This window comes from Anoplopoma fimbria, chromosome 5 (assembly GCF_027596085.1).
Source record: "Anoplopoma fimbria isolate UVic2021 breed Golden Eagle Sablefish chromosome 5, Afim_UVic_2022, whole genome shotgun sequence".
Lineage (NCBI taxonomy): Eukaryota > Metazoa > Chordata > Actinopteri > Perciformes > Anoplopomatidae > Anoplopoma > Anoplopoma fimbria.
Window position 1 is genome coordinate 6,087,514 of NC_072453.1, and position 27,833 is coordinate 6,115,346.

The following is a 27,833-nucleotide window of genomic DNA, read 5'->3' on the forward strand; positions in this document are numbered from 1 at the left end:
AAAAAAAAAAAAAAAAAAAAAAAAAGCTCAGAGGCCACATGAATACACTCTCACATCAGGATGTGGCCAATGCTACGGTTATTAATGAATTGTATCCACTGATGAGCCTAGATGACCAGCTCTTTGCCTAGTGGGCATGAGAACTGACTCACTCCCACCAGTACACCAACCAATCGTAATGCTATGCAGACACTATTTATATCTATTAATTATTTATACCTGTTGGCTAATATATTTACAAGCCTAAAGGTTTTACTTGGGGAAGTGCTTCCAGAGAGCTTTTCACCTTTTGAAAGATTTATATCAAAGGCTAAAGTGGTTAAACTTGTAGTTGAAAAAAAGTACATTGGTCTGATTTTTGTACATTTCAACTTGAAGCTGTACAAAACTTACCACACTTGAATCTTCGATATATATTTGGCTTGACAAAATTAGGTCAGTGTATTTTTTCTGCTTAGCATCAGGTAGAAAAGAAAAAAAAAAATTCAATCCAAGTGACCTTTATCGAAGTTGCTCTATAACGCAGATTTTATGGAGGCAAACATTTCATGAGACAGTAAAGCAGTTTTAGAAATTTGGTTGGAAATAGATAAAAAAAATCTACATTTGCCAATTTAGATTCTGAGTAGATTCATTAACAGGCAACTTCTAATATGCAAATACTATAACCTTACCTCAAATTGAGAAGAATGATATTTAAAAAAGGGATTCATCTGATTCTACCTTCACTATATTACTTGGTAGTTGGTGTTGTGCTATTCATTCATTCAATATTTACTGTACTAAACTTGTTGCATGGAAAAATTAGCTGTTATCATCTTAGAATTGTTAGATATTTTTGTTTGGAGGAGTTTTTACTGCTTCATTGAGCCCCAATTCATTTCTTAGCCCTCACTCATGATGGGAGTAATTGTATATGAAATGCAGTTTTATGTATTTAATTTCAGCGTGTCCAACAGCAACAATGGTCATTATTGATCACACTCCTGCTCTGTAGGGTGATGGCTATTATTGTATGTGTGACATATAGTGTTTTGAAATATTTCATTATTTTTCTAATCTTGATTAAATATGTATATTTGATGTAGGTTTATCTGAAATGAATAAAATAAAATAAAAAATATTTTAAAAAGGCTGTCCTGGCTCGACCCCACACTGTGTTGAATCAAGCCAACACAAAGTGTCTACTAATACTCTGTGGTGGGATGAACAGCTCACCATGTAGAGAAAGAACATAGCGAACAACTGAGCAACATAAATATATCCTGAGGTTTTAGTTTAATGCAGAATCTGTTGTACATTTCATGTAATTCGCAAGGAATGACTATTCAGTTATAGGACAGAGCATCAGTAGTATAAAGGTGCTGATGGAACCACGTGGTCTGCTACCACTTATACAAACATTTTGCTGAAAAGATTACATCTTTGCAGACTAACAGTTGTGGAAATGGCCATCTTAGATTCTTCCTGGAAAGGTCCCCTCTGCTCTCTGATCATCCCATTTCTGGACCTAAAGAGACACAAATTCAGAAGGAGATTTATTTTGGGACATACGTTTTTTTTAAGCCACAAAGGTTCAGAAAAGGACAGAAACCCTATATTTGGGCGATGGGCAAAGCCTAACCCTTTTTTTTTTAAATTATCAGTAAGTTCAGTGTCAATGGTTTTCCATCAGCTGTCAGAGGCAAAACATCTGCTGTGAAGTGATTAATTAAGGTGGGACCTTAAATTACAACAGGCATAATAAGTTTCAGCCCATTGAGAACAGTTTTCTTCATTATGTGATTCAGTGTTGATTTACCTTTAAGACCCCACGTAACAGAAGAAAATGACACTGCAAGCAATGCTCTTTAATGTATGAAATTCAATTTTTCAATGGGAAGAAAGTTTGTGGAAAAGTAATGACATCCTATGTTCAATTTTCAAAAACGTGTAAGACCTTTTTATAGCATTTGGCTCAAAGGTTTACTCAACATAGGCTGGACCTTCCTGCACTTTTATACGGCTGAGAATTATTTAAAAGGGTACTCTCCAAATTTCCAATTTTGGACTGAAACTGTTCTTGTTTTGAATCTCGAGACTGAGTGGACTCAAAGGAATGTTAAGAACGATAAAGTTGCTTGACCCCTGCTAAACAAACTCAGCCCACATAGGGGAGAGTACACTGTATATTCTGCTAGTACTATTCAACCTGCCTGTATCTTTATGGACAGTTGTTTCTCATAAAAAAAACTTGATGCAACAGAAAAAAAAGTTTACCCAGGACATGGGGCAGAGTGATTTGTAGACCCTCCTGTACCATTCACAGGGGGCGTTGTCCACTCCTTTAGCGTCCAGAACCTTCTGGCAGCGGTGGTAGTCTGTTACAGAGAAGAAACCACAACAATGATTGTTTAAAAAAAAAAGCCCCTCGATCCAGGTTCCAGAGGGAATGGTCATGTCAGTGCCTGGATTACTTCCAGCCCAGAGATCAAAGGTCAACACGTCTAAAGATATCAGCTGTTAAACGTTTGGAGAATGGCATGTTTTACCTGACTTTAACATTTAGTACATAATTAATTAAAGGAATAACAATTAAAAAAAACATATTTTAATCATTTCTAGATGGCACAGCATGTCTTTGTTGTTTTAACCTGCTTTGACCTTGACATGCAGTCTTACCCAGGTAGTTGGACCAGCAGTTCCTGGTCTGGTTCTGATTGGGGAATCTGGCATCAAAGGGAGCAGTGCGATATTTCTCAAGTTTAGCCTGAATGTCCTCAGCCATGTTTCACCCCTGTCAAGAGAATATCATCAATGGATGTTGGAGCATGCCAAAAGGAAAACGATTTTTTCCTGTCACCAAGCAAAAGCTAATTTAACACAAACAGTCCCATTATGTGTCAAATATAGACAGACTAACATAAATGTATCCATGTAGCCCAGATGTATAGACCACCTGCACGGTGCATGGACTGACTGCAGAGCTACAGCCGTCTACAGGCGAGCAGACCACACAGTCTGCGGAGGGATTCTTTTTGGCAGATTTAGGGGTGCTGCATGCGGCTCCTCGGGGATGTTTCTAGAAATGTGGCGTTCCCATCAAATACTCCATTTACATAGAAACATCTATAGTTTAACATAAGATAATATACGAGATCAAACAAGCCGATCGTGGCTGATCGCTGTGTTCACCTGGCATTCGTCCTCATGTGACCCACTTTCAGTTTCTTTTTTCATACAAAAAGTAATACTCTTATTAAATATTAGTACAAAGAAAAGACAAAATGCTTATGATAATGGATTGAAACATCAACACCTGCATCTCAAACGGAATGTTCAGACGAGACGAGCTGAGTCTTATTTGATAACTATATAATCTCTAAATGATGATATACATTTGCTCTGGACTAATAAAAAAAATAGATTGGGTTTTAAAAGAAATTTAAAAAAAACAAACAAACATGCAGGTAAACGTTACCTTCGAAGCAGCTCCAAGCTCGAGCTCAAAAGTGACTTTTATACCCCGCGGTGACAGCGTCTCGCTCCACTGATAACGCTGCGTGTGTCCGCGCAGCCGTGCGGTCTGATCACAGCGGTATGGCGGACGCAGGTCACATTGAAGTGACTGCCAAACACGTCTCAGACTACCTACACCGGTCTGCTGTCAGTGATGGGGGGGGCAATAGAGACTATTTCAGAACCCAAACAGCAGCAGAGTGGTGTTTTTATTAATAGTGTTTTAATAATGTTTTCATGTTTGTGGCACATGGTGTGCAACAAGGCGGAAGTCATCTTGAATGCAGTAGACAATTTGAGTTAATCATTGAAACATGCTGTCACCAAGTAGTTATGAGATCTCAGCTGGTTTAATTGGGAGTTTTTTTTTTTTGTTGTTTGTTTTTTAAGGTAAAGGCAGGTGCGCGTTTTTGTGCTCGTGCGCTTTTACACATTTTTTTTTATTCAGCTGATGAAATAAAGTGTGAGCGGCTGAAGAATGACTTTATCCAAAGCAGGAACTGTAGTAATCTATGAAGTACAGCTGTCTGTCAGGTCACGACGTACTGTACTTGAGTCTTATCAAATGTGTCACACAGGGATAGGAGTCCTTATCAATGGAGCTGATCGGTTAAATTAGTTTGTTGTCTTCAACTTCGGGACGACAGATTTTAAAATCCCCGAACTGAACTCTCCACTATTCTCATCTTGTTTTGTGCGCATTTCTCCTCCCTGCGCCATTCTGCCAAATCTGTCCGGTAGGTGGTGCTGCGTGTGTCAGGATCACATTTCCATTCCCCAGATTAATTCAGTAGAGCACGAGTTTGTCAGCAGTCGTGCGTCATAGTGAAATAAAGCGACACGCTGCAATTATTTTGGGCGTAAACTGTCCGCTACAACCTCTGTGATACGTGACTGCCTCCCATTCATCCAGGGACTGGCTCTGATGCAATGCGTTTACCAGCAGAGTACTGAACAACACAAGTTAGTTAGTGATGAGGGCTCAAGCTATGTTGTCTACTTAATGTATGAAGTAATAAACGAAGGATAAACGAAATTACTCTCTGGTTTTCCTAACTAAATGTGTCTTTAAATGAGATGACTGTATATTTAATATCAGTTTATAATAGGCATGCAATATTAGAGGATTTATTAATTCAGTAGTTTTTGTTTTTTCAAGTTTATAACAGACTTGTTCTTGCTCTTATCCTGAAGTCCACTGGTGCATATATGCTATATGTATATACTTCATTATATGTTATAAGTAGATAAAGGGGTAGACCAAAGTTATTTTATTATTTTCAGTTTGTTTGGTTTTGCAAAGATGGCTACAACTTTAAATGCTACAATTTGAAAGAAGCCTTTAGGTCAGTTCTACAATCACTGTATTTGCTCCTGTAATAAAACATCTTTGAGATGACACAAAGGCAGGTATTTAAAATCTTTTAATATAGCTCAAATTAAAATACATCAAGTAAAGTCAGCTCTGACGAAGGCCCACAGGTTAAAAACTATAACGTACAGCAAAAACAGGAACCTCATTTGAACTTATTTAACTAAAACAAATCACAGAGAAAAAGGCAGCTTTATGAGAAACCATAAACCCACAGCAGTAACTCAATATACTGGAAAACCTCAGCATTAAGTGGCCCAAAGGTTAAGTAAGTGTGCATTAAAGAGCATACCTAGTTACAGCATCTTGGATTGAAAAAATTAGGACACACATCTTTATCGACAGCATCATTGACTACAATTTACTTTTGCGAACAGACAACGTAACTAAAAATGTAACTACGTAGCGTAAGGTTTGTGGGGTTTCTGTCATATTTCAAGTTTCAGGAAAGGTACGGAAAGAAAAGCCCTATGATTGTGCCTTTCAGGGTGCTATAAAGTAAAATACACTTTGAACTACCACCTGTTGTGGCATGCATCTGCTGCTTTTAAAGCCCAGTCCGGCAAAGTTGCATAGATTCAAATAATAATCCAGCCTCTGCAATTTAAAATAAAGAGCATTGCATTGATGCATGAACGTGCTAGGAACAGTACTGCATGGCAGGACCTCCGGATGGAGTTATCAGCAGGAGAGGAGCAGGCATGCTGTGCGATTGTCGGTGACCAGCGATTCTTTGGACACTAAGTATGATCAAACTTATGATAGTATGAATGCTATCAAGTCTGAAAACAGATAATGCCTAGTTTAACCAATGGAGATTAATGGAAGAGCTCTGTCAAATCAAGTCAACCCAAGTCTCTAAACACGAACGGATTTTTTGGTTGTCAGCAGGTTGAAAGTCATAGCCAGTGTACACACTTTGTTTTTTATGCCACCATAGAGTCAGCTGTGCCAAAATGGTTTCAACACTGAGGATACACTCTACATTTGGTCTACAGTTGGTCCCTTCACCAATCGCTGAATCGGAGACGATTGAAGGCTTCTTTGATGTCCTCATCGGTCTCTGTACTTCCGCCGGTAACAGTAGGGATCACTTTGCTGTCAGGGACGTCCTGCTTCAGCTTTCGCTTGCTGAGGACCACGGTGCCTTCAGCTCCCTCTGTCCCAGGACCAGTCAGCAGGATGTAGGCAGCATGGCGTCCATTCTCCAACAGAGTGGCTAAGATAAAAACACAAACAGAGTCACACAAAACGGCTGGACCCTGTGTTTCCCCATCCCTCCAACCACTGATTCAATAGTTGTTAAAAGACAAAATAACCGTATTAGAGCTTAGGAAAATCAAGAGCAAAAGGCACCTTTGAAAGTTATGATGTGGTCCAGGAAACTGGTCGACTGAAGGAGGACTTTAGAATAGAGAGGGTGGAGCAAGTAAGAATGACGATCGCTTGCAAATGGTTCCTGGAATGAAACATTTGAGTCTGATTAGCATTTTGTGCAAAATCAGGTAACATGCATCTTTTAATAAAGACAGTGTACTTACAGATGAGTTGGTCTCTGAGGCCATCAGGCCCCAAAACACAAAGACTGAGAAGGCGTTGGTGGTGTGTATTGAGGCGGGTCTCGGCGAGTTCGGACTCGCCAAAAGGTTGACTTCCCACAGCACACGACCGGACTGCCCATCAAGAATTATTACCTACATACCACACAGAAAGTGGTTCAGTGAATGTATGATTTAAAATGCATTACTTTATGAAAGAAGCCAGACAGAAAACGTAATTTCGGTAGCGCCGCAGTCTTACCCTCTTTGTGTGGTTGCCAATATCCTCCTCTACAACAACATCGAGGAAATTGTCTTTGTTAAAGTGTCCAAAGGAGGGCTCACTAAATGAACGTGAACACAACCAGCCTCGTTATGATGACAGAATATGGTTTACATACATTTTTAAAGTGCTCTCCCGAAACCAAAAAATGACCAGCATGTATATACAGATGAGATTCCTAACAACAAAATTGGATTCCAAGCCAAAAACATTATCTTACATTGTGACGAAACTGATTCATTTGTACGTACAAAACGAAAAAAACAAACAGAAAGGTTACCTGAGGATCGAGCTTGTATTGAATCTCCACAGCAGCTGCAAATGTTTTCCATCAACTAATGCCAGCTCGTTTCCAGTCACAAGCAGCAGGTTGGGTGTACCACTAGTTTCTCCTGTTCTTAGCACTTGTCTAACTGAATCAGATCTACAAAGTAGAAATCATTATTAACAAATGTGTCCGGCTAAAGCCACAGCAACGACGAGCTGTTAAGATAAATTTGTGCTGTTGAAGTGATAACCAAAAGGACGAATGTATTCTGCTTCTTACTCATAGACAGGCACAAGTCCAGATGTTGATTTGGCATCCTTCTCCCAGTGTTTGTCCTTCTTGAGGCCCGCCTCCATCCCCTCTTTAGCTTTGGCAGCAATCTTCCACAGTGCCAGTCCATACAAGCCAGTGTCTGCAAATGAGCACAAGATTACTCACTACTGCCATCAAGTGCATAGGACATCCAGTATATATCAGTTGATTTGGAACTTGAAGTTAAGTTTACTTGTCCTTCTCATATACGCAATAACGACTTTTTAACTTCTTTACAGCTCTGCGTTATTGTCTCTTCTACAGAGAGATTGACCTCCAGTTTTAATTTAAGATGTGTTTTATTATCATTTAAAAACACAGCTTAACTATTAAGATGCAGCGCAGCACTCCTCCATTAGGAAAGATTCAGCTGGTCTGACTGCAGATTGGCACAAACGTGTTGTTAAACATCACGTCAAAGCTTGTTTAAGATACAAACCTTTTTGTAGTAGTACGTAGTAAGAACCTTCTGTAGTGCAGTGGAGAAGATGATTGGCAGTCTCTGTGGGGTCAAGAACCACCCTAGACCCTATTTGGACACCTGTCTTCCCTGAGAGGAATGCCAGCTGAGTCTGCAGGTAAGACGTTAGACATTGAATTCAGGGGAAATCTATTTTGCTGCAACATTATCAGATGACTGTCAGGACAGTGCTTACTATTTGCATATGTGAGTCCAGTTAGCAGATTATCGTTGAAGAAAACTCAAAAAAACAATGTGTCTCAATCCTTACAGCGTAAGCAGGAAGTAAAGTAGAGAAATAAAATGCATGCAGTACTGGTGTTTACCTGTGTGGAGTCAGATGCCACCAGAGCCACATCGCTGACCTTGTCCCCATCCAGATCTGGGACAATGAGTACAGGCACAGTGCTGTTCAGACCAGGAGGCTGAGGCTGCTGCCACTTGATGTCACCTGTAGACACACATCACACAGGAAAGGGGCTATCAATCTGAATGAGTACATCTGATTTAAAAAATAAAACTACAGCCCTGATTTATATTCTTGCTTGAATTGTTACAAAGAATTCAACCTGGGGACCCTGTGATAAATTAGTTGAAAGCAATACATGGACATAAGCAATTTTCCCAAACGCATATCATTCGAACTATTTGAAGGTGTAATATCATATAAAACTTTTACACATAGGGGCTTAAACATTTTAATTTCTGTTGAAACACTGGTTTATGATTTAAAAACTAAAAGGGACAAAACAACTAAGTTCTTCTGTGATGTTTTTGATAACTTGTAAAAATGTTGTTGCTATGATTGCATTGATCTGTCAAAGCTGTATCGCAAATGTACATTATGAAAATGTTATTTAATTCATAGTATGCATTATACAGAGACGGTAATGATTCACCAACCAGTGTATTTGTCAACGGCTGTGAGTTGGTCAGAATGGGACAGCAGACAGTCCCAGGTTCTGCCTGTTTCTTCATCCAGACCACACTGGGCCCAGTGGAACTCTGGAGCCAGCGGGCGCTCCCACAGTGTCTCTCCATCCGTCCCATCCACTGCTAACACAAACACACATGGCGAAGGAAGACCTGGAAAACACACAGAGCGTCTCTGAATTACACATAACAAATATAATTCGATCAACTATATAAAGATAAATCCAACTATTGTTTCCTACTGATTAATGAATATATTAAATTGAATTGATTAACACTTTATACCTGCATCAGCACATGTATTGTTCTGACTGCCTTCTGTGTTTTTGAGGACAAACAGGACATCCATCACCTTGTCCTTGCTTGCATCTTCAATAGCTAAGAAGTCATAGGTTGCTGTGGAGAGAGAGGTAAGAGTAGTAAGTCTCACGAACAATAAAACACTACCAAGAAGTCAAAAGAACACAATTTTACGCACTTGCTTCAGAGAAAGTCCTGTTCCAGGTAACGAGATACTGTGGTCTGACAGGACAGGGGAGGATGAATGAGAAGGCAAACACTATGGTGAGGCAGAGGAACAAGGAGAAGAAGAAGAATCCAGTTCGCCAATGGGTCAGTTTGGAAAAAACCCAGGACTTCCTTACAACTCTTCTTCTTCAGCTCTGTTGTTGATGGCGCTGTTCCCGTCTCTGCCCCGTCCTCTCCCCTCTTCAGAGGGTCGCCTTCGGTGGCATTGCCTGTGGTCTCCATTGCTGCCTCAATGCATTACCGGCCCACAGATCTATTCCAAAGGGAAAAGAGCTTACAGTAAAACCTTATCTAAATATGATGCTGGTCTTTAATAAACACTTAAATTACAAAAACCCTGGGTATTTACTACACCGAAAATACTCCAATCAAGACGTTTGCTGCTGTATCTGTCCAAGTGTGGAGTAAACTACAAACCTGCATGTGTCCTAGAAACCCACATTAATTACAGACAGAACTCGCATGCACATACATAGCACATGAAAAAACACTGAAGGCAGCAGTGTATGACAGTCCAGCTATTTCTGCTGCATCAACCTTTGTGGATCTGAGCCTATTCAGACATGCCAGCACTGACTCCACAGATTTCTCAGCACAAAGACAACAAACCCATAATGACCAAGCATCATCACCGAGGCTAGCACACCCTGTTATTTGTTGTATAGCCACTGACTTATTACTCTTTTGAGCATGTAGCTTGTGTTACCTTAAGTTAGCAGGCTACGATGTTAGCTAAGTAACTGTTAGCCCAAGAAAAAAGGTTATCTCCGAGTATGTCAATGTTAAATAGTTATCTTTGTCAGCGAGCTTTGGTCTGGAAAGTTCACGGTTGACATCTGGTTAGTTTGCTAACTTGTTGAGGGGCTAGCTCCCAAAGAAGAATGACTACGGGCTGACGTTATCACGACAGTCCTGCCACTGGAAGTTCAAATGAATAGTTATCACTGACTCAAAGAAAAACTCTTACTTTACTCTCCACTATCGTCTTTAATGGTCACTTGTGTGGTTAGCTACAGGTACCAGGCCGGACACACGCCACCAGAGCTGTCTGTCACCCTCAGCTGCGTAAACAAATCACAGGCAAGCCCACTCTCAAAGAGGTTTTGTTGCCCCTGAGTTTGTCTCTCAGGAAGACTTTTCTCTGCATACTTTGGAGATTCGTAGACCCAAAAGCGGTAAACAAAAAAACACTACGAAAGTACGCATAGCATTCAAATTCTCCAACCTCAACCCAAATATAATTTAGGATTAGGGGAGCTACCAGGTACAACAGTTGTGCTGCCTGAGAGGTTGAACTCAGGTCAAAATGTACACAGCGTATACCGCCGTACCGGTAACGAATCGTCGTAAAACCGCGCCCCCTCTTGGGTCACGGAAACCATAATATAATATAAAGACTCACGGAAAAATACTGAAAAAAACCACTGCTCAATGTTGTGATAGTTACTACCGAGGCATAACTAAGCCTGGTGATGTCTTTCATTCACATATTGAGCGTGATAGATGTCCGGGTTAACAATAACGACCATGTGTTGGGTCATTCATCCTCTTGGAGAGGGGACGGCTGACGGAGGGGGCATGGGGGCGATCGACCTTGATTTATTAAGATATCTCGAACGCCACGAGTTTGAAAAAATAATTATCAGAAATGTCTGTAAAACAAACGTTTTTTAGCAAACAAACATGTCAAAGTTACAATTCAAACACACGTCATCTATAGGATCTTCGCTTTTCTATCGCTTCCAAAGGGGCGTGGCCTTGACATTTTCCCAAAGTACCCGTATGCGAAGTCTTGACGATTTGTGCTCAGCTCGCTCTGATTGGTTTATTCGCGTGACGTCAAATGTTCCGATTGGTCAATCGTACACGAACATCCCGCCCCCTTGTGTAAGCCAAACGGAACTTTCAAACGGGGCCTGTCGCTATCGTCATTTCCCTAAAATAAAACGGAAACGGGCCAGACCACGAAATAGAGAAAAGCGGCGGAGGTGATGCTTTGACGAATACATTACCACATAACTTAACAACAATACTGAGGAACTGTTTTCAGTTGCTTGCTGTTTACATAGCGCTGTCGACGAGAGACCCACAACCATGTCTGCACAAGCTCAAATGAGAGCGTTGCTCGACCAGCTCATGGGAACAGCGAGGGATGGTGAGTTGCTGTTGCATGCTAGCTGAGCTAGCTAGCTAGCCAAGATGGAGCCACTGCTGCGGCTGGCTTGTGTTGGTGTGTGATGGACAGACCTGCATGAATGGATAGAGTACTGCAGAGGGCTGTGTAACATACAGTAACATTAGAGTAAAGTAGCCTTACCGCAGTGACGTTAGGATTTAATGTTTGTATCCATTTAGCCTCAGGTTCATTTAAAGAGTTAGGTCACGTTTTTCATTTCGTCTTTACCACTTTTAGCGTGAACTTCATTTCTAGCTGCAGCTAGCTAGTAGCTAAGTTAGCTAGCGCTGCCATGCTATCTAAGCATTGAACAATATTTATCAATCCCTGGCATTCATTCAATTGTAACTAATGCCTTTTTAGTGGATAGCGTTAACGCTGTGCGATGCATTCACACTACTCATAGTTGATCCTCTTCATAGAAACACACATGCTGATCGGTGCACAGGGCCTGCCAGTTATTGCTGAATTGACATTAGGCTGAATGAGCTGGATTAACGTTACTCAACTAACACATTTGGTGATTGTCATAATGTGAGAGGGGAAATGCATACGAATAATAGCATCGATGTCCACTAAAGCTCAATCCTGTTAAAAATATTACTCACATCTGTAAAAGATGAAGTACTCAACTACGAGCAAAGATCCAGTATTCCTAATCTTACTATAGTAACACTCCCCAAGCATGATTAGCAATATAATGCTTAAATCCTGCGTATTAGTTTAAACACTTAATATGCAGTAGAATGGCCCCTGTCAGTGTTACAGTAATATTGCAATATTACTTATTATTAACAATGCACTAATGTGGGAGTATTTTTACTTTGTAACTGGTAAAAGTGGGGCTAATTTGTATACTGTTGGATAGTATCACAAAACTGTGCATTTTATCTTGCATTGCAAGTTGATCATATGTTTTGTATGTAAAATCATCACGGCAGCTCTCGGATAAATGCAGGGACTTAAAAGTGCAATATTTGCCTCTGAAATGCACTTGATTTTACAAAAATCAGCAGTAATGCTGCTTGGCATTTTATGGATAATAATCTAATTTCAAAGTGATATCTATGTGACTTACTTTCCGATACAGTTTACCCATGAAAATGTGAATCTGTTAAAAACAAATCAATGGTGTTTTCCTCACAATTCACCAACCCTTGTCTTTATGGGCACTTCGACATGCTAAAATACCATTTTAGTAATTTCTTCCAGTAATTTGGATACAAACATTAAGAGGTAACCCAGCTGTCAAGTCTGATTTTCATGGGCAGAAGTGACAGCGTATTGCTGACCTCTTATTGTATAAATCAGAGGTTCATCCTGACAGTTGATTGAATGGAACTGTGGATTATCTTTAAATAAATTGATAATTTGATCTGAACAGTAAGAATGAATTTGTGTTGTGAGTTTGTGGGTGTATGTGTGATGAGATTGATATCATATTCTTCCCATACATTTGTTGCATACAAACTGAACAATTGTGGCCCCTTTATTTTATTCATTAAGGTTCAGTGTATCTTTGCCAGCCTACAACAATCTGCAAAGGAGTTGCAGAAAAGCCTCATGTTCATCGAGCCGTGAGTCACACATAATTTTTAAAGCTGTTATGATGAATATCCAAACCATTTGTTTGCCTTCCGGAAGTTATTGTAGACTCTTTTTTAAATCACACAAATGGGTATATCTTCAGTGGCACTAGAAATACAATTTTTGGAGTAGTTTTATGCAGCTTGAGCTAAGACGTCTGATCGCGCAGAATCCAAAGGAGCAGGTCTCAGTTTTCAATGGGACGTTTTCAGAAGGCAATTTTAGCAATCATCGAAGAAAGAAAAAAAAACTTGGCACACATCATTTACAATCTGACTTGTGTATGACTCCCAACTTCTTACTACAGGTATGGGCAAGAAAACTGTTCCCATTTATACTTTTCTACAGCGGGTTTAAAATTCTGCAGCTGAGGTCTTGAAGATGCAGAAGGGTACAGTATGTGGTGCAGATCGCAGTGTGTATAAACTAATTTTTTTCCTTGGATCTTTTTTTATATTTTTGTTTTCAATTTCTTTTCAATGTTTCGTATTTGTAAACGGCTTGGCTGGAACATTTGTCTGAAATGTTTACATCTTCCCTGTATAGTCATATGCATTGAATCAAGGTACCCCTGTTCACACAAGTTAATTGAAACAGTTTATATTTATTTACCTGTTTTGTGTCCTTGTAAGCTTAATCTAATCAGGCTCCACATTTACAGAGTGGACACTGAGCCTTATCACAAGTTAAACTGAGTTGAGGCTCTAAAATAGCCATATACTTATTGAGGCTTGGGTAAGGTAAGCACAAATGATAATAGAAGGTACCATAAACATGCAGATGTTACTTTTACTACTTCAATCTTGACACATAAATGGATAATTGAAGAAAGTCCAACAGACACACAGTATTTGTTATTGGTAACAAATGTTATAAATAATAAAAATGTATGTACCACTTTGACAATCAGAAATAAAACATTGGTTTTCACTCATTTAGGTGGGTACAGAATCCTTGAATGCAGTTATACTGACGCATATCTGCCCATTTCATGTTGTACAATTACAGTTGTGTATATTAAAGCACTGGTTACCTCGCCCCTGATAACAAATATGTGAGGTCTTTCTTACTGGTTGTTTTTTGGACTTTTTCAGGGGATGAGACGCGACAGAGGGTGAAGTTCACTGACGAGCGAGTCTGCAAAAGTCATCTTCTGAACTGCTGTCCACATGACATCCTGTCTGGAACTGTAAGTGGCTTGTTATTTAGGTCTGAGTACTCAAAATTACTCCAGTATATATTTCACATGATGTCATGGATATATGTACTACAAGTGCTTTAATCATTTGATATTTTATTTGAGTTTGTGCGGTTTGAGTCATGTCTGCTTGTGTTCTTGTGATAGCGTATGGACCTGGGAGAGTGCACGAAGATCCATGACCTGGCACTTCGGGCAGATTATGAAATTGCTTCCAAGGACAGAGATCTGTTCTTTGAGCTTGACGTAAGTGCTGTCCTGCAATAATTAATACAGTTGTGCAGATCATAGAATTCTGTAGAAAAACACAGACTAACTATAGGTGTGGCTGTGACTGGCTTTTAAGACACAACTATATACTTGCTTTTGCTTTGAATATGAAAATCAAGTGGTTAACAACCAGTGACATTAGTTTCAGCTCATCATTTAGCATGAACAGTTAGTTGAAATCAGAATAGCCCCACTGAAAGTTTTCTGTATTCCTTTGTATACAAGTCTACCAAGTTACATATTTTAGTGTGTTTCCCTGATGACTAAGATTCTCTCTCCAAAAGGCGGTGGATCACCTGGAGTCATTCATTGCCGACTGTGACCGGAGGACAGAATTGGCCAAGAAGCGCTTGGCTGAGACTCAAGAAGAGATCAGTGCTGAGGTGGCAGCAAAGGTTAGAGACACAAGCATGAAGTTTGCTATAACAAGGTGTTTTGGGAAAGACGGATGTTAAATCTGTTGTTTCCGCTGCTCGCAGGCAGAGAAGGTTCACGAGCTGAATGAAGAAATAGGGAAGCTCCTGGCAAAGGCTGAGCAACTTGGAGCGGAGGGCAACGTCGACGAGGCCCAGAAGGTCCTGCAGGAAGTCGAGAAGGTCCGCACTAAGAAGAAGGATGCAGAGGTGAGGAAGAATTACTTCAGAGGTGCTTCCAGTTTAGGATGATGGTGGTGCTTTTCCAGATATTAATAATTCCATTTTATCCTGCTATCCTTTATAATTCCCTTTCTGTCTCTCCTCAGGAGGAGTACAGAAACTCCATGCCAGCCTCCAGCTTTCAGCAGCAGAAGCTGCGGGTGTGCGAGGTGTGCTCTGCCTACCTTGGTCTCCATGACAATGACCGTCGTTTGGCTGACCATTTTGGTGGAAAGCTCCATCTGGGCTTCATCCAGATCAGAGAGAAACTGGACCAACTAAAGGTATGTGCAAGCCTGTCCTACCATGTACTCTATTAACCCATTGCTACAAAAAATCCTGAAGGAATTATTTGCGTGTCCTGTAATTAGTGACATGAGACTGATTACTAGAAAACACAAGAAAAAAGGGGCCATAAACTGTCTCAAGGTTTGGAGACGGATGGTTTCATCTCTAATTGGTAATGTGTTTTTATTTGGATCAGAAAACTGTGGTCGAAAAGCAGGAGAAAAGGAACCAGGAGCGCCTAAAGAGACGAGAAGAGAGGGAGAAAGAGGAAAAGATGAAGAAGAGGTGAGTGCAGAAGTCCTTTTGACATTTATGGAATGTTGTATGAAGTGAATGTTTTTAACTGTTTAAACTTATCTTTTGCATCCGATTATTTCATAGGACCAGATCACGGAGCAAAGAGCCTAAAAGGTAAGAAAGTCGCTTCATGAATCCACATTTGAAATCGATCAGTGGTTCTGATCAAAGAGACTATCTAAGGTAAACTGTGGCTAAAGTGCTTCCTGTGTTTTTGTTTTTTTGATCAGATCCCGTTCTCGTGACCGCAGAAGGAGGCGCTCACGCTCCACATCACGAGACAAGCACCGTACACGCTCCGGCTCCAGGGAGAAGAGGAGAAGGCATCGCAGCCGATCCCGCTCTCGCAGTAGAGGACACCGTCACATCCACGAGCAGAGCTCCAGACACAAGTAAATACAGAACAAAGATAACACAGTTCACAGTTTTGCTTTCAATGATTGCCAATTATTCCGACATGGTGTTGCCTCATCTAACAAACAGGCTTTTTCATATTTGATTGCATCGCTCAGCAGTCAACATCACATTAAAAGCTCACACACCTCATCTTCCTTTTTGATATTTTGTCAGAAACTTAGTTATTTGTGTATAATCTCTTAATATGTAGGATATCTCACATCTCATAAGGCCACACATTTTAAATACAGTCTGGGTAACACTTGTGCTGTTGATGCTTGTTATTTGATCAAATACACCCTTGTTTTTCCTCTGTTTGCTTGTACTTCCCTTAATATCTCGGGCCGTCTTGTCACCCAGGTCGTCCAGGGACCGAGAGCGCTCATCCAGAGACAGGTCACGGGAGCGAGACAGGAGGGACGGTATGAACGGCAGGTCGGACTCCCGCCGTGCAGACGACAGGGACATGGGGGACCTCTGAGGACCAAACTCCATCCATCACAACACACAGCCTCCTCCTGTCTCACACACCCGTCTGTCCATATAGAATATCCCTAATGTCCTTGCCTTGACCCATTCGTTCTCCTGCCTGCCTCCTTTCTTTGCGTTAACAGTTTATGCAGCTGACCCAGAGTGTAACCATACCTGAAATATTGTATGGATAAAATATTCTAGCATCCAGATATATCAGAAGATTTTCCTTTGGATTAGGGGAGTTAGTTATTGATCAGTAGTGGAATGTATGGTAATACCCACATCTGTGATTTGGTGGCTGTCTGTATCCAACACACACACGTCTTCTTATCAACTTCCCCGCAATGTTTCCAACAGATAAAGCAAACTTAGACAGATGGTCTGCTAGACTGAAGCATAGAGTGTAACTGATTAATATTATTTTATTATAAACTGATGGTCTTTTCATACAGAATCTGTCTGAATATCTTATATCTGATTATGTTTTGGGCCGACTGATTGTTGTGGTCTGAGGAGCCTCGTCCTATCAATACGTTTTATCTTTATCATCGCCTTCCGAAGATTTCTTTTCTCCCACTCCTGATAAACTGCAGGAGTGCATTTCCTGAATTTCTTTAGAACCCAATTCAGATCCAAAAGATTTTAAAGTTGCGATTATCAGTATGCTATCAACCTTATGTTTCCCTTTGTCCACTTCTTTTTCTTTTTTAGCTAGTCAACATTTATCTTATGCTGCCAGTAGTGAAGGGAATTTATTTGATTGAGAGTTTGGCCAGTATAAGTAAATACTTGTTTTGAATGATATTGGTGGCAAGGTTCTTGTTTTTATATTTTATCATGATTTCTTTAATTTAAGAGAAATTGTAACTTCAAAGTTTGTGTCGGCATGTGAAGCAGTAGGTTCAGAAATGATACATTGGAAATTCCATGCCATACCTGTACATACCTTTTATTAGTCTTTATGTTGGTCCAATTTGGATAAATTCCTCTGAATAGATTTATAATTGCAAACAGTTTTAATGGATGCATCGCTTTACCTAATGTGTGAAGTCATATCTGTTTATGTTCTGCTGGAAATCTTTCTTTAAAGTCTCAATAAAAAAAGAAAATCACCATTTCAATTTCTGTTGTCTGCTGGCTTTTCTTGCCAAAGTCTTTATTGTCAAGGCATGTTAATCAAGGTTGAATTATAAGGGAAGTATTCTACAAAGAAAGATAAATACACTTCATTAAAGTTAGTCCTTACTGACTAGGAAGAAATGAGACAGAAGAAAACTCTTTACATTCAAATCAACAACATACATTACAAATGGTTTACTTCAATTTGAAAATATTTAATTTGCACAGCGCATGCTTCCATTCAATTTTTTTGATTCACTGCCGAATACTTCAGTCTTAAGATGAATCAATTGTGACAAACATGATCGACCCTGTCACAGGTCTGTTCACTAGTGAATAGAATGAATAATTCAGGAGTTAACTTTCAAGTGACAGCTCTACCAGAATAACACAATCCTCCTTCTGAAGCTCTTCATGATGAAGACGCCTGCTCCTCACAATGTGCTGCTCTCCACTTTCAGATCCACCTTCATTTTCTGTTTCTCCATGACTGCCTCCAGCTCTGTGGCCCTTCTGGCATCCTGTAAATAACAGAAGCAAATTAGACCAGGTAAAGGTAAAAGGCGCAGTATTTTTATTAACAAGAATTCCTTATATCTACATACTAAAGCATTAGATATGTGCACAGGTTTAATATGCCCTCAGCAACAGAGTTCAAAGGGTGGTAATGTGGCCTATATGGCTGATAGGGACCTCAGTGAATACTATTACATTGATGACAAGACTACTTTGCAGGGACATCATTTAAAATGCAGTTTTTAAAGTAAATCACAAAATAGTAATGACAGAATAAACTGATATCAATAAGCTGGCTGTCAGGCAAAAAGAACGTTATGATGCAGTTTGTTTTTCCAGTCACCAAGTAGCACTTACAGAGAAACATGAAATGGATGTACAATCAGCTTTTCCAATCGACAAAACTATAATTAGTGCACTTTTCTGGAAAGAAGACTGGCTTTTTTACTGTTACTGTCCTGAAATGAGTTGCAAAAAAATAGGCTCATGGGTTTGACCTTTGTATCTTGCTGTGGTTTTTAGTGCATATGATTTACGTGAAAAAATCATAGCAAAATCGATTTAGCATCGCTTACACTCAAAATATTGTCTTTGCCTGCTGTCAGAAAGGTTTTCATCCACTTGTCTTGATATCTCTACACACCCTCAAATAGTGACTTGCTTGATTAGCTGCAAAATGTGTTTTGAGCTTACTCAATAGTTTTGTCATTGATTAACTTGGATTAAGAAAAACAGGGAAATAAGGCCATAATTATGTTTTTTAATGTACCTCCAGCAGTGATCTCTGTACAGTGAGTTGGCTGTACACTCTGGCGCCCTCCTCTGGAATCACAGCGCGTAGCTCCTCCTTGTTGAGGGAGAAGAGCTGGGCGCCTGTCAGCACTCCCAAACATATCACCGTCCTGAGGGACAAAAAGTACAAAAATGACTCCAAAGAAAATTTGAACTCTTCTCTTATTCACTTACTTTTGAGTAGTTTCAGTATTAAAAGTAGGAGGTAATTTATGTTGACCTTTTCATGAACCGACAACATTGTACTGGGAGAACTACCAGTGCGTAAACATTACGTGCTGAAACAGGTCAGCAGTCAACAGTAATGACATCACTCACGGTTCGCTGAAGCCCTTCCCTCGGAGCCACTCGGCTACCTCGTCTGGAGGAGAGTGGTAGTCCAGCGGCACAGAGGTCTCTGAGGAGCGAGGGATCACCAGAGGTTTGTTCAGATTGGTCTTTCCATTGGTCAGCCTCTGGAGCAGCTCGTCGTTCATCAACGTAACTGGAAAGATTAAAAGTGACATAATTAAGCACATGTCAAAGTATAGCTCTTTGGTGTAATCAAGTCTTTGTGCTTTTAATCTCTGACTCACACATACACAATATCTATGCCAGAGGTAGTCCAGGTCCAGGACTCTACGACTTTTCTAGTTCCCGATATTCAAGCCACCTTTTCACAGTATTTATGCGACACACCTCCTACACAAATACAAACAGTCTGATACCTTTATTCTCTGGGTCCTCTGCAGCTTGTATATGTTGATTGTAGGGCGGTAAGCTGCGTGGGCGCTGGGGGGAGTGGGTGGGGGCATTGGGTGAAGCAGTAGAGCTGGGTGGGACTGCAGAGAAAGTCTTGGCGAGGGGAGGTAGAGCTGGAGCCTGAAGGAAGGAGGAGCCAGGGAGAAAACCACAGTTGAATTCACTCAGGTATATACAGGTGAGAGCATACCTCTGTGGCGTGTGTGATTCGTGTGCGTCTGAGCATGTGTTTGTTTTTTTGTGTCTTACATTGGGGGGTCTGTTGGTGACGGGGCTGTCTACGTGGGCCAAGGGTTCCAGGATGTTAAAGGGAACAAATCCGATCTGGTCGAACCGATTACGACACTTCCACCAGCGCTTGGACGACTCGATCACCTGTCGGATGGAGAAGTTTCTGTCAGTGAGCGTACTTTTGGGTGTATCAAGCTTCGTGATGGGTTCCTGAATGCACCATGTACATGTCTTACTGTGTACCACTTGACCTCCTTACCTCTAGTGTCTCCCCTTGTTGCACTGAGAGCTCACTGCTGTTCCTGGCTATGAATTCATAAGTGCAGCTGTAGAGTCTGTCAGATTCTGGTGGGAGTGTGCTGCCGTCTCTGAGAGGAAAGGAGATAGACACTGTTATCATGTGGTCGGATTTGGGGAGGGGGAACTGTAGCAGCTGTTTGATTTGCTTCTTAAAGATGACCTACGTTTCATCGCCGACTCGGGTATCTGGAGGACCAAGAGGCTGTTGCTGCTGTGGGTGAAAACGAGATGGACATTCATGAATATACAGACACAGGTATTCACAGGGCAGGGAGAAAAGGATGAAGGGTTATTATACAGGTTAGTGTTGGTTTAAAAAATAAAATACTCATACACACAGCTTGTACAGCAACAGCTTAACAGTTCCCTGAGTATGAGTAAGCTTTTCAAAAGAAAAATTGGGCGACAAAACAATAGGGGAAAGATGAGTCAAAATATCCTCCCTATGAGGTGTTTGAAATGCAATTGTATTCTTTGGGAGCACCGTTCGCCAAAAAGTATTGACAGCACGGGAATACAAGGTCATTGAACTACATACAGAGGTGAACTGAGGCAACTTTACAGTAAAGTTCATCTCCAGTGTTTATTGTACTTGGTATTTACGTGTTATTTTGTGTCTGTTATTACGCTCATCCCCCATGTTGTACTTTTACACACACATATTTTGATCTTGCGACACACAGTGAATGGAGCGCATGTCTAACCCATATATCGCGTCAAGCTACTCCTTTTCTCTTGCTTTACCTGGAGGGCTTCATATTTGTGCTGTGACTCGACTGGATCCTCCCAAACCTGCCCGTCTGCCCTTGAGGCCTCCGGCTTCCAACCGTCCAAAAACACAGGAGTGTAGGGAACTACAGGCCCTCTGAGCTGAGAGCTGAGAGAAAACACAGAGTCACTACAGTGGTCCTTAAAAAATTATGATTTCTGTTAAACAGGGTTCAATGGAGTTAATAGCAGCTCTACATTTTCATTTTGAACAGCTGCCAGTAGCCACCATTTTGTGCCAATAACATAAAACTTCACGTTGGACCATTGGCTGGATGCAAATATTTATCACACTTAAGTCCCCCATTAAACTTAGAGGTAATGAGCAGATCTTTCACAAAAGAAAAAGTCACTTAGATTTTATGCTTTCACGCAGCTGTTGCTAGTGAAGAAACCCCATTACATGCGAGGTGAATAAGCAACCATTAATTAATACATGATTATGATTGATTGGATAATATACATTTATCAGCTAAATTCATTGACAAACAAAATCAGTCCAGCTCTTAACTGTAAAATTCAATAATCCAATAAGCTAAGACAAAAATACATACACAAGGAAACGTTATCTTATTTTAAAAGAATAGGTATAATGAATTTTCACGGGAAAAGCCAGGCAAAATGAAGTAGAAGTGGATTATATTTTTTTTACTTAATGTATTTAATATTATTCAACCTAAAAAATAGCACTGTTTCACTGGCTGACTTGTTAGTACTGACCCCGGGAGCGTCCAGTTGGGACCCAGAGACGTCCACAGCTGCCTCTCCTCCTCGCTCAGGTTGTCTTTTAGCAGGTAGACAGCAGAGCTGGTCAGGGCGGGGCTGGTCACCGAGGCTCCGAGAGCTGGTCCCCCTGTGGTTAGCACCATCTGCAGACAACCAAACAAGACAAAACCAGTGCTCATGTTCCCAGTCTGCAAAAACAAGTTCTGATGATGACAGGCTAACAATCCCTGGGGCTTTAGAAAAAGTGGACATAACTCCTGCGGATGCAAGTTCATTCACATTATACATTATTTTGACACATCATTGCTAATGGACAAGATTAATAAAGCTTTTTTTTTCTTTTGTTAGAACTAACACAACCCAAGAACACACAAATGCCTATTGGATGCATCCACACACACAAACAACACACACACACAAACAGGAAGAAGTGACAAACACCAGAAATATTCAGGTGTGCCAGAATACACAAATCAAACACACCCATTCCACCCCTTGATTCTCTTTGTGACTGAATAATGTCACATGAAACATCAAAGAGACACACCTTAAATTCCATGTCTGATGCTTCACATTTTAATCATAATTAGTTGAATACTGCTTATATTTGAAACAAACGATTACAGTTTCTGCTGACTCGTCATCTGCAGCACTTTCAGACTGGAATGTCAAGAATTGGGCTTCTTATGGATGTGGCTTTTATTAAAGACATATTGATTAGAAAGTTCCTTGAACCCTGAAATAAGGTTAAATCATTTTTGTCTTTTATTTTTATATCATAATTGTTATTACAGAGAGTCATAAGCTTTCTACTTTTGACATCTGGAATACATCAGTGCTGTAACTCACAACAGCAGTCAGGGGACATCAATTTGAGTCCAGCTCAAATCCAAACCAAATATGTACCAAGAACACATACCTGCATACAAATTCTGCCACGTAAACCAGACCAAACAAAAATGCTGAGTGGTCGGAGTTTCAATGAAGCTATCAAACAGGGAACCTCCCTGTGTCAATACTGAATGGAACTTGTAGTTTCTGTACTCAACTACAATGACAACTTTCAGATATTTTGACATTTATACATTTGTGTTCAACTCCAGCTCATGGAAAAAATATAAAAAAGCATTTGTTGTATACCTTAATAACCAGTCTCCAAATGCTACATATGTATTTATCCTCTGTTCATCTGCTCCATTATAGTAAATTATGTCATCATGACACTAGATTATTTTAAGATATTTGTCACATCGTACTTAGGAGTTTTCTTTTGTCTGTGCTGCTATAAAAGAAATGGTCGGGTGTTTACAGCAATAGCAACATCAGTAGTTCCCCCCGCAAGCTAGACAGGTGGAGACTTAGAGGTTATCACACTCACCATATTCAACGGTTTGAACACGTGGTGAACAAGCTCCTCTGATGAAGGATTGGAGATGGTTGACTTCAGACGGGCCTATGAACAAATAGATAGAGGAATTGACTTTGTCACACACCAAGCTAATTAAAAGAAAAAGGAAAACAACTGTGACCTGATTAGATACACACCAACAGGCTGAAGCAATATTTAAATTTCTGGAAGATATCGATGAACTCCTCCTCTGGAGGAGGGCGGGCCTTTGCAGTGAGTAAATCATCTGTTGTTCAGAAAACACAGGAAAATAGATTGTTAACAGGATCCATAGTTGTGTTATTTCAACTTGATATTCTTGTGAGTATGATCTGCAAAAATCAATCTGTCTCTTTTTACCTTCAGCACTTTGCTTTTTACTTCTCTTCTTTTTCTTCTTCCTCTGGTTCAGCACCGTCACGGCCTCCGCAGTCTGCTGCAGCTTGCCCATGAAGTTCTCGATATCATCGAAACAGTGATTGAGGATCCCCTGAGAACGTGAGAATCAGAGAGTTGGTTACTCTGTTCAGGTATAAATCAAGGCCAAATGTGACTGAAAAGACGTAAAGGTGATGGAGGAGGCGTACCACTTCTCTCTCTGCTCGCAGGAAGGAGATATCAGGCCCACCGTTTACTGTTGTGGAAGAGAGAAGAAGATTACACACATCCATTTCCATTCATTACTCTGGTTTTCCCAGCATTTGCAATCCCTGCCCCCTTTACCCTTGAAACACATTCCCCTTACACACACATACACACGCATACACACACACACACACACACACACACACACACACACACACACACACACACACACACACACACACACACACACACACACACACACACAGACACACAAACACACAAAGCAATCTCTGTGCTCCTAAATACCTCTCGCTTCTCTCTTTTCCTTCTTTCTACCCTCTTGTCATGACAAACACCTACAAATACTTTTACCTTTACAGTCGTTCACAAGCATTCATGTGAAAATAAGATTTATTTTTTTCTTACCTCTGTGTCCAGGGTAAGGTGGGGGGTTGGGTGGTGGTGGATTTGGAGCATGTGGGATGGGGGGGCTTGGGATCCCATAAGGGTCGATGATCTCACCCCCACTCTGAGGAAGCCTAGAGAACGAGAGGGAGAGTTTCAGCCCCTGCTACACTCTCACACAACTTTGCACTACAGTTAATGCCCTAAGCCTACTTGTTGAAGGTGGCAGCGGCTGTTCACTCTTCACAATAACAGGAAACACCCTAAAAGCAGTCAAACACACATTGGATTGCAGACAGGCTCATCCTCATTCTGAGAGAATCAAGTGGATGCAGCCATGGAGACTACGTATAACAAGAGGACATCTTTGATCAGTGAATCCAGTCAGACAACGCAGTCCTCTATCAATAGGCATGATGTGATGCCTTTGAAATTCAATACCGCAGCCCTTATTCCACTGAAAGAACAGTAAACAGACCGACTTTGCTTTCTCGTGGCTATAGCCTACATTGGACATCAAAATCAATCTAAACTCTCCTTTAAAAACAAACCAGCAAGCAACAACCCAGATTCAAATGGAAAAAAACAAGGACATGGCGTTCTATGTCTGCCTTCTACTGCAAAATATGCAGACACCTGTTAGAGTGCCGTCTCAAACTTCACTGTCGCTTAATTGAATCTGATTTGAACGAAGAAACACCGTTGTCTGTCCATCTTACCACATTTTTGTGTCCTTCACACGCCTTTAAAAGAGAAGTTTTTTCAAAGCAGATAATCCGTTCAGGTCCTGAGCATGCACACGGTCATCCCTCCTCAGCTCTCTCTGTCACAATGGCCTTGTTATCTCTGTTACACCTTCCTAAGTTATGTGGAAACCGGTAAAACAGGTCTTTCTCTCTGTCAGCTGTTTACTCTTTCCTCTCTCTCTGTTCTCTCTCTCTCTCTCAGACAGGTAGACCGTGACACCAGGCTGCTTTGATTCAGTGGAAAAAATGACATAATGGCCATAAGAAAGAGGCCAATGGACTATTGGTCTGAATATGACGGGATATGATCATATATTATCTGTGTCTGTCTTTTGTTTGGCTGCCCATGAATCTCCTCCCTAACAATATGAATGTTTACAGACTTTCTTCTATTAAAACCACAATGACACATTGGACAAATATAACCTTTAGTATTCATAGGGAACTAAAACAAAATAAATGTTTTTCAGTTTTAAAGTGTTCCTGAGGGACATTTTGATGTTTTTTCACAGATTTGTTTGCCTTGTGACCATGACATTCACTGTACCTGAGGGCATCAGGGAGCTTCTTACTCCTGCCGGTGGAGGAACCCGAAACTGCACGTGCAATGTCGTCACAGATTTTCTCAGCCTGGGAGAATGAGAATCAGGTATTGGCATCACTCGTAAAACCTGAACCAGGCTGACAATTCAAAGTGATACACTGAGTCAGGAGGGAGAGATTGGGGAAGCTGCTCGGATGTTATTACTCACCTTCACTGTCTCGCAGTTAAAGAAGTGAATGTCTGGCTTGCTCTGGTCTGCACTTTGGCAGACCAACAGAAGCATGGATGGGAAGTGTTTTTCTGTGTTAATGGCCTCGCAGCGTAGGATGGATTTGAATGAGTAGTTCTCCAGCTCGTCCTGCATAAGGAGAAGTAACTGAAGGTCGATATGCATGCAAATATATACTGATGAGCACTTATAAATCTCTTCTTCCTGAATTGAATTGCTCACAATCTACAGGCACTATTTGTTGACCGTCATTCATCTGTTCTCACCTGGCTCTGAATGTCTCGGAGATGAATAGCCTCTTCTCCGACATCCAGGTACATCTGTTGACTCCACAGCTTTTTGTTCTGAGCCAGGAGGGAGAGACGTGTCCGGGCTTCCTCCACATTCTGCACATCCCCGTCCTGGAGCGAGTACGTCAGCAGGTGCTGCAACCAGGGAGAGAGACGGATGAATGCTTGAGGAAAACTGCGCCTTTAAAAAACATTCTGAGGAAAAGGTGTATATGTCGCTTATAAGACTTACGTTAACAAGATATCGTGAGACGTTTGCCATCCTTTGTCTGATATGAAGAAAATAGAGAGGTTTAAGCTAGAGAAGCTTCCTACGAATACACACCTGGAGAGAGGGGAACATTTATAAAAAACATTTAAGGTGGAGTTACAAAGGGTGTTGTCACACTCGAACATTTTCCCTGGTACAGATGGTGTTGTTTTAAGGCAGGCAGCAGTTTAATCTTGGATTGTCTTCCTCTAAACAAACTAACTCAGTCTAAACCAGCGCCTGCGAAAGCAACATCCTCATTCAATGTTTCCCTTCCCCATATTTGAGTCTAGGTAAGCCTCTGCTTCAATAACCTTGGATTACGCTGTGAAAGTGTGTTAGCCGCCCAACCAGTCGAACAACATGTATCTCACCATTCAATCTCTTTGCTCCTCAGTGGTCATTAATAGCATACTGGAATCACTGGTATCAGGAGAGCAAATTTCCAGTATCACTTTGATTTCCTTGTATTTAAAAAAAATACTTCACCAAAAAATTGTTTATATCTTATTTGTGCATACATCAAGAGCCTATTTAGTGCAGTTGGTGTCATATACATGTCATAATTTAGTATTTCTAAATAAAATTCTGACCTTAATTAGCCTGGCATTTTTTGCAGACTATTCTTAAGTGAAAATACATTTTAAGATTGTGACTGACGCCGATAGGTTAATGAGAATGCCACATATCACTGTGATTTTGCAAAATAAGAAATCGAAATGTGTTGCAATGGGCATATGATCCATGATTCAGTTTTTGATTTCAGTAGACCACAGAAGCAGTTTGAAATTCCATTAAATTGACAAACATATTGAAGTAGCAGTGGCTACGTTTGTCTAGTAGCTTGACAAATTACTACACAGAATTCATCACTAGTGAAACGAAATCAACGAATCAGAACGAGTCAAACATGTGACAAAGTTTCGCAATGGCTTTCAGTGCAGTTTCTGTGTCATTGTCACTGTACATGCTGTACAAATCCATGTAAGAGTTAAGTAGTCTTAAATATTACGAGTTCTGACTACTACAGAGAGTGATGATTAGAAAAAAGATGTTTGATCAAATTACCTCGGTTGATAGTCTTCCAATATTTTAATCCTGGCGTTAACAGCCTTGTGAATGTGTTTATACTAAAAGTAAAACCTGTTCTGTGTCTCAGTGTAACTCACTCTCCTCTCTATGGAATTGAAAGCCTTTACAGAGCAGAGGTGTGTCACATTTTGCAGTCCCGCCCAGTCTACTACCTCACCTCAGAGATAAAAATATATTTACTCATTCTCCCTCCTGTACACCTGCATACTAACAAGTGCACATATTTTACACTGGGAAACATTAAGGAAAATGTGCAGGGCCGCAGCTTCAATTGAGGTCATATTCTCTGTGATTTCTCTTGGAATTGGGGATTTTTAGCACCCTGGGGGAAATGTGTTTCAGACTATATATAAATTAGACTATATCAAAGGAAATAATATTAATAAAGATATACATTGTACTCACCAGAATTGTATTCCAGCAGTTTGGGGATTGTAAAAACAAAGTTTGGAAATTAAACTTACAGAAAATATAATTGGGACAGTTACCTGTCTGCAGATACCCACTAGTGATAGTAGCAACTTCATAGCACATTGGAAATAAACCAAACATCTTTATACGATAAACATGCATAACGGGTAGGGTCAACAATACATATG

General features: G+C 40.6%; 4 protein-coding genes across 8 annotated transcripts; 1 reads left to right on the top strand and 3 right to left on the bottom strand.

The window, feature by feature from the left end:
• Positions 1 to 1,250: 1,250 nt before the first annotated feature.
• Positions 1,251 to 3,604, bottom strand: LOC129091102 (cytochrome c oxidase subunit 6B1). The gene is made up of 4 exons (XM_054598574.1): positions 3,461 to 3,604; positions 2,662 to 2,776; positions 2,260 to 2,360; positions 1,251 to 1,510 (listed from the first exon to the last, which is right to left on the bottom strand). Exons 2-4 carry the CDS (start codon positions 2,765 to 2,767, stop codon positions 1,457 to 1,459), a joined length of 261 nt encoding a protein of 86 aa, XP_054454549.1. The 5' UTR covers positions 2,768 to 2,776; positions 3,461 to 3,604; the 3' UTR covers positions 1,251 to 1,456.
• A 1,300-nt stretch (positions 3,605 to 4,904) lies between these two features.
• On the bottom strand, positions 4,905 to 10,984 carry fam234a (family with sequence similarity 234 member A). Its single transcript, XM_054598901.1, is given in 13 exon segments — positions 4,905 to 6,089; positions 6,227 to 6,329; positions 6,412 to 6,564; positions 6,671 to 6,752; positions 6,972 to 7,115; positions 7,239 to 7,371; positions 7,711 to 7,843; positions 8,058 to 8,182; positions 8,635 to 8,817; positions 8,950 to 9,060; positions 9,143 to 9,290; positions 9,292 to 9,445; positions 10,902 to 10,984. Coding segments are annotated over 12 exon segments (1,650 nt in total). The 5' UTR covers positions 9,415 to 9,445; positions 10,902 to 10,984; the 3' UTR covers positions 4,905 to 5,877.
• A 105-nt stretch (positions 10,985 to 11,089) lies between these two features.
• Positions 11,090 to 16,881, top strand: luc7l (LUC7-like (S. cerevisiae)). 3 transcript variants are annotated; one of them, XM_054598828.1, is made up of 11 exons: positions 11,262 to 11,347; positions 12,875 to 12,945; positions 14,050 to 14,144; positions 14,301 to 14,399; positions 14,708 to 14,818; positions 14,903 to 15,046; positions 15,166 to 15,342; positions 15,543 to 15,631; positions 15,728 to 15,757; positions 15,874 to 16,035; positions 16,400 to 16,881. In XM_054598828.1, exons 4-11 carry the CDS (start codon positions 14,304 to 14,306, stop codon positions 16,518 to 16,520), a joined length of 930 nt encoding a protein of 309 aa, XP_054454803.1. In that variant the 5' UTR covers positions 11,262 to 11,347; positions 12,875 to 12,945; positions 14,050 to 14,144; positions 14,301 to 14,303; the 3' UTR covers positions 16,521 to 16,881. The 3 variants fall into 3 exon arrangements, with proteins under 3 accessions (XP_054454801.1, XP_054454803.1, XP_054454802.1); XM_054598826.1 differs by lacking the exon at positions 12,875 to 12,945 and having other exon boundaries at positions 11,090 to 11,347; XM_054598827.1 differs by lacking the exon at positions 11,262 to 11,347 and having other exon boundaries at positions 12,897 to 12,945; positions 13,304 to 14,144.
• A 769-nt stretch (positions 16,882 to 17,650) lies between these two features.
• LOC129091270 (epidermal growth factor receptor kinase substrate 8-like protein 1) lies at positions 17,651 to 27,292 on the bottom strand. 3 transcript variants are annotated; one of them, XM_054598832.1, is made up of 19 exons: positions 27,211 to 27,292; positions 26,125 to 26,217; positions 25,869 to 26,027; positions 25,582 to 25,731; positions 25,377 to 25,459; positions 24,105 to 24,217; positions 23,681 to 23,727; positions 23,454 to 23,583; positions 23,252 to 23,340; positions 23,085 to 23,159; positions 21,701 to 21,849; positions 20,957 to 21,089; positions 20,377 to 20,420; positions 20,172 to 20,280; positions 19,931 to 20,056; positions 19,648 to 19,801; positions 19,259 to 19,424; positions 18,918 to 19,050; positions 17,651 to 18,153 (listed from the first exon to the last, which is right to left on the bottom strand). In XM_054598832.1, the coding sequence occupies exons 2-19, from the start codon at positions 26,152 to 26,154 to the stop codon at positions 18,067 to 18,069; spliced, it is 1,977 nt and encodes a 658-aa protein (XP_054454807.1). In that variant the 5' UTR covers positions 26,155 to 26,217; positions 27,211 to 27,292; the 3' UTR covers positions 17,651 to 18,066. The 3 variants fall into 3 exon arrangements, with proteins under 3 accessions (XP_054454807.1, XP_054454804.1, XP_054454805.1); XM_054598829.1 differs by having other exon boundaries at positions 20,377 to 20,423; XM_054598830.1 differs by having other exon boundaries at positions 20,377 to 20,423; positions 26,125 to 26,161; positions 27,211 to 27,283.
• Between the last annotated feature and the right edge of the window lie 541 nt (positions 27,293 to 27,833).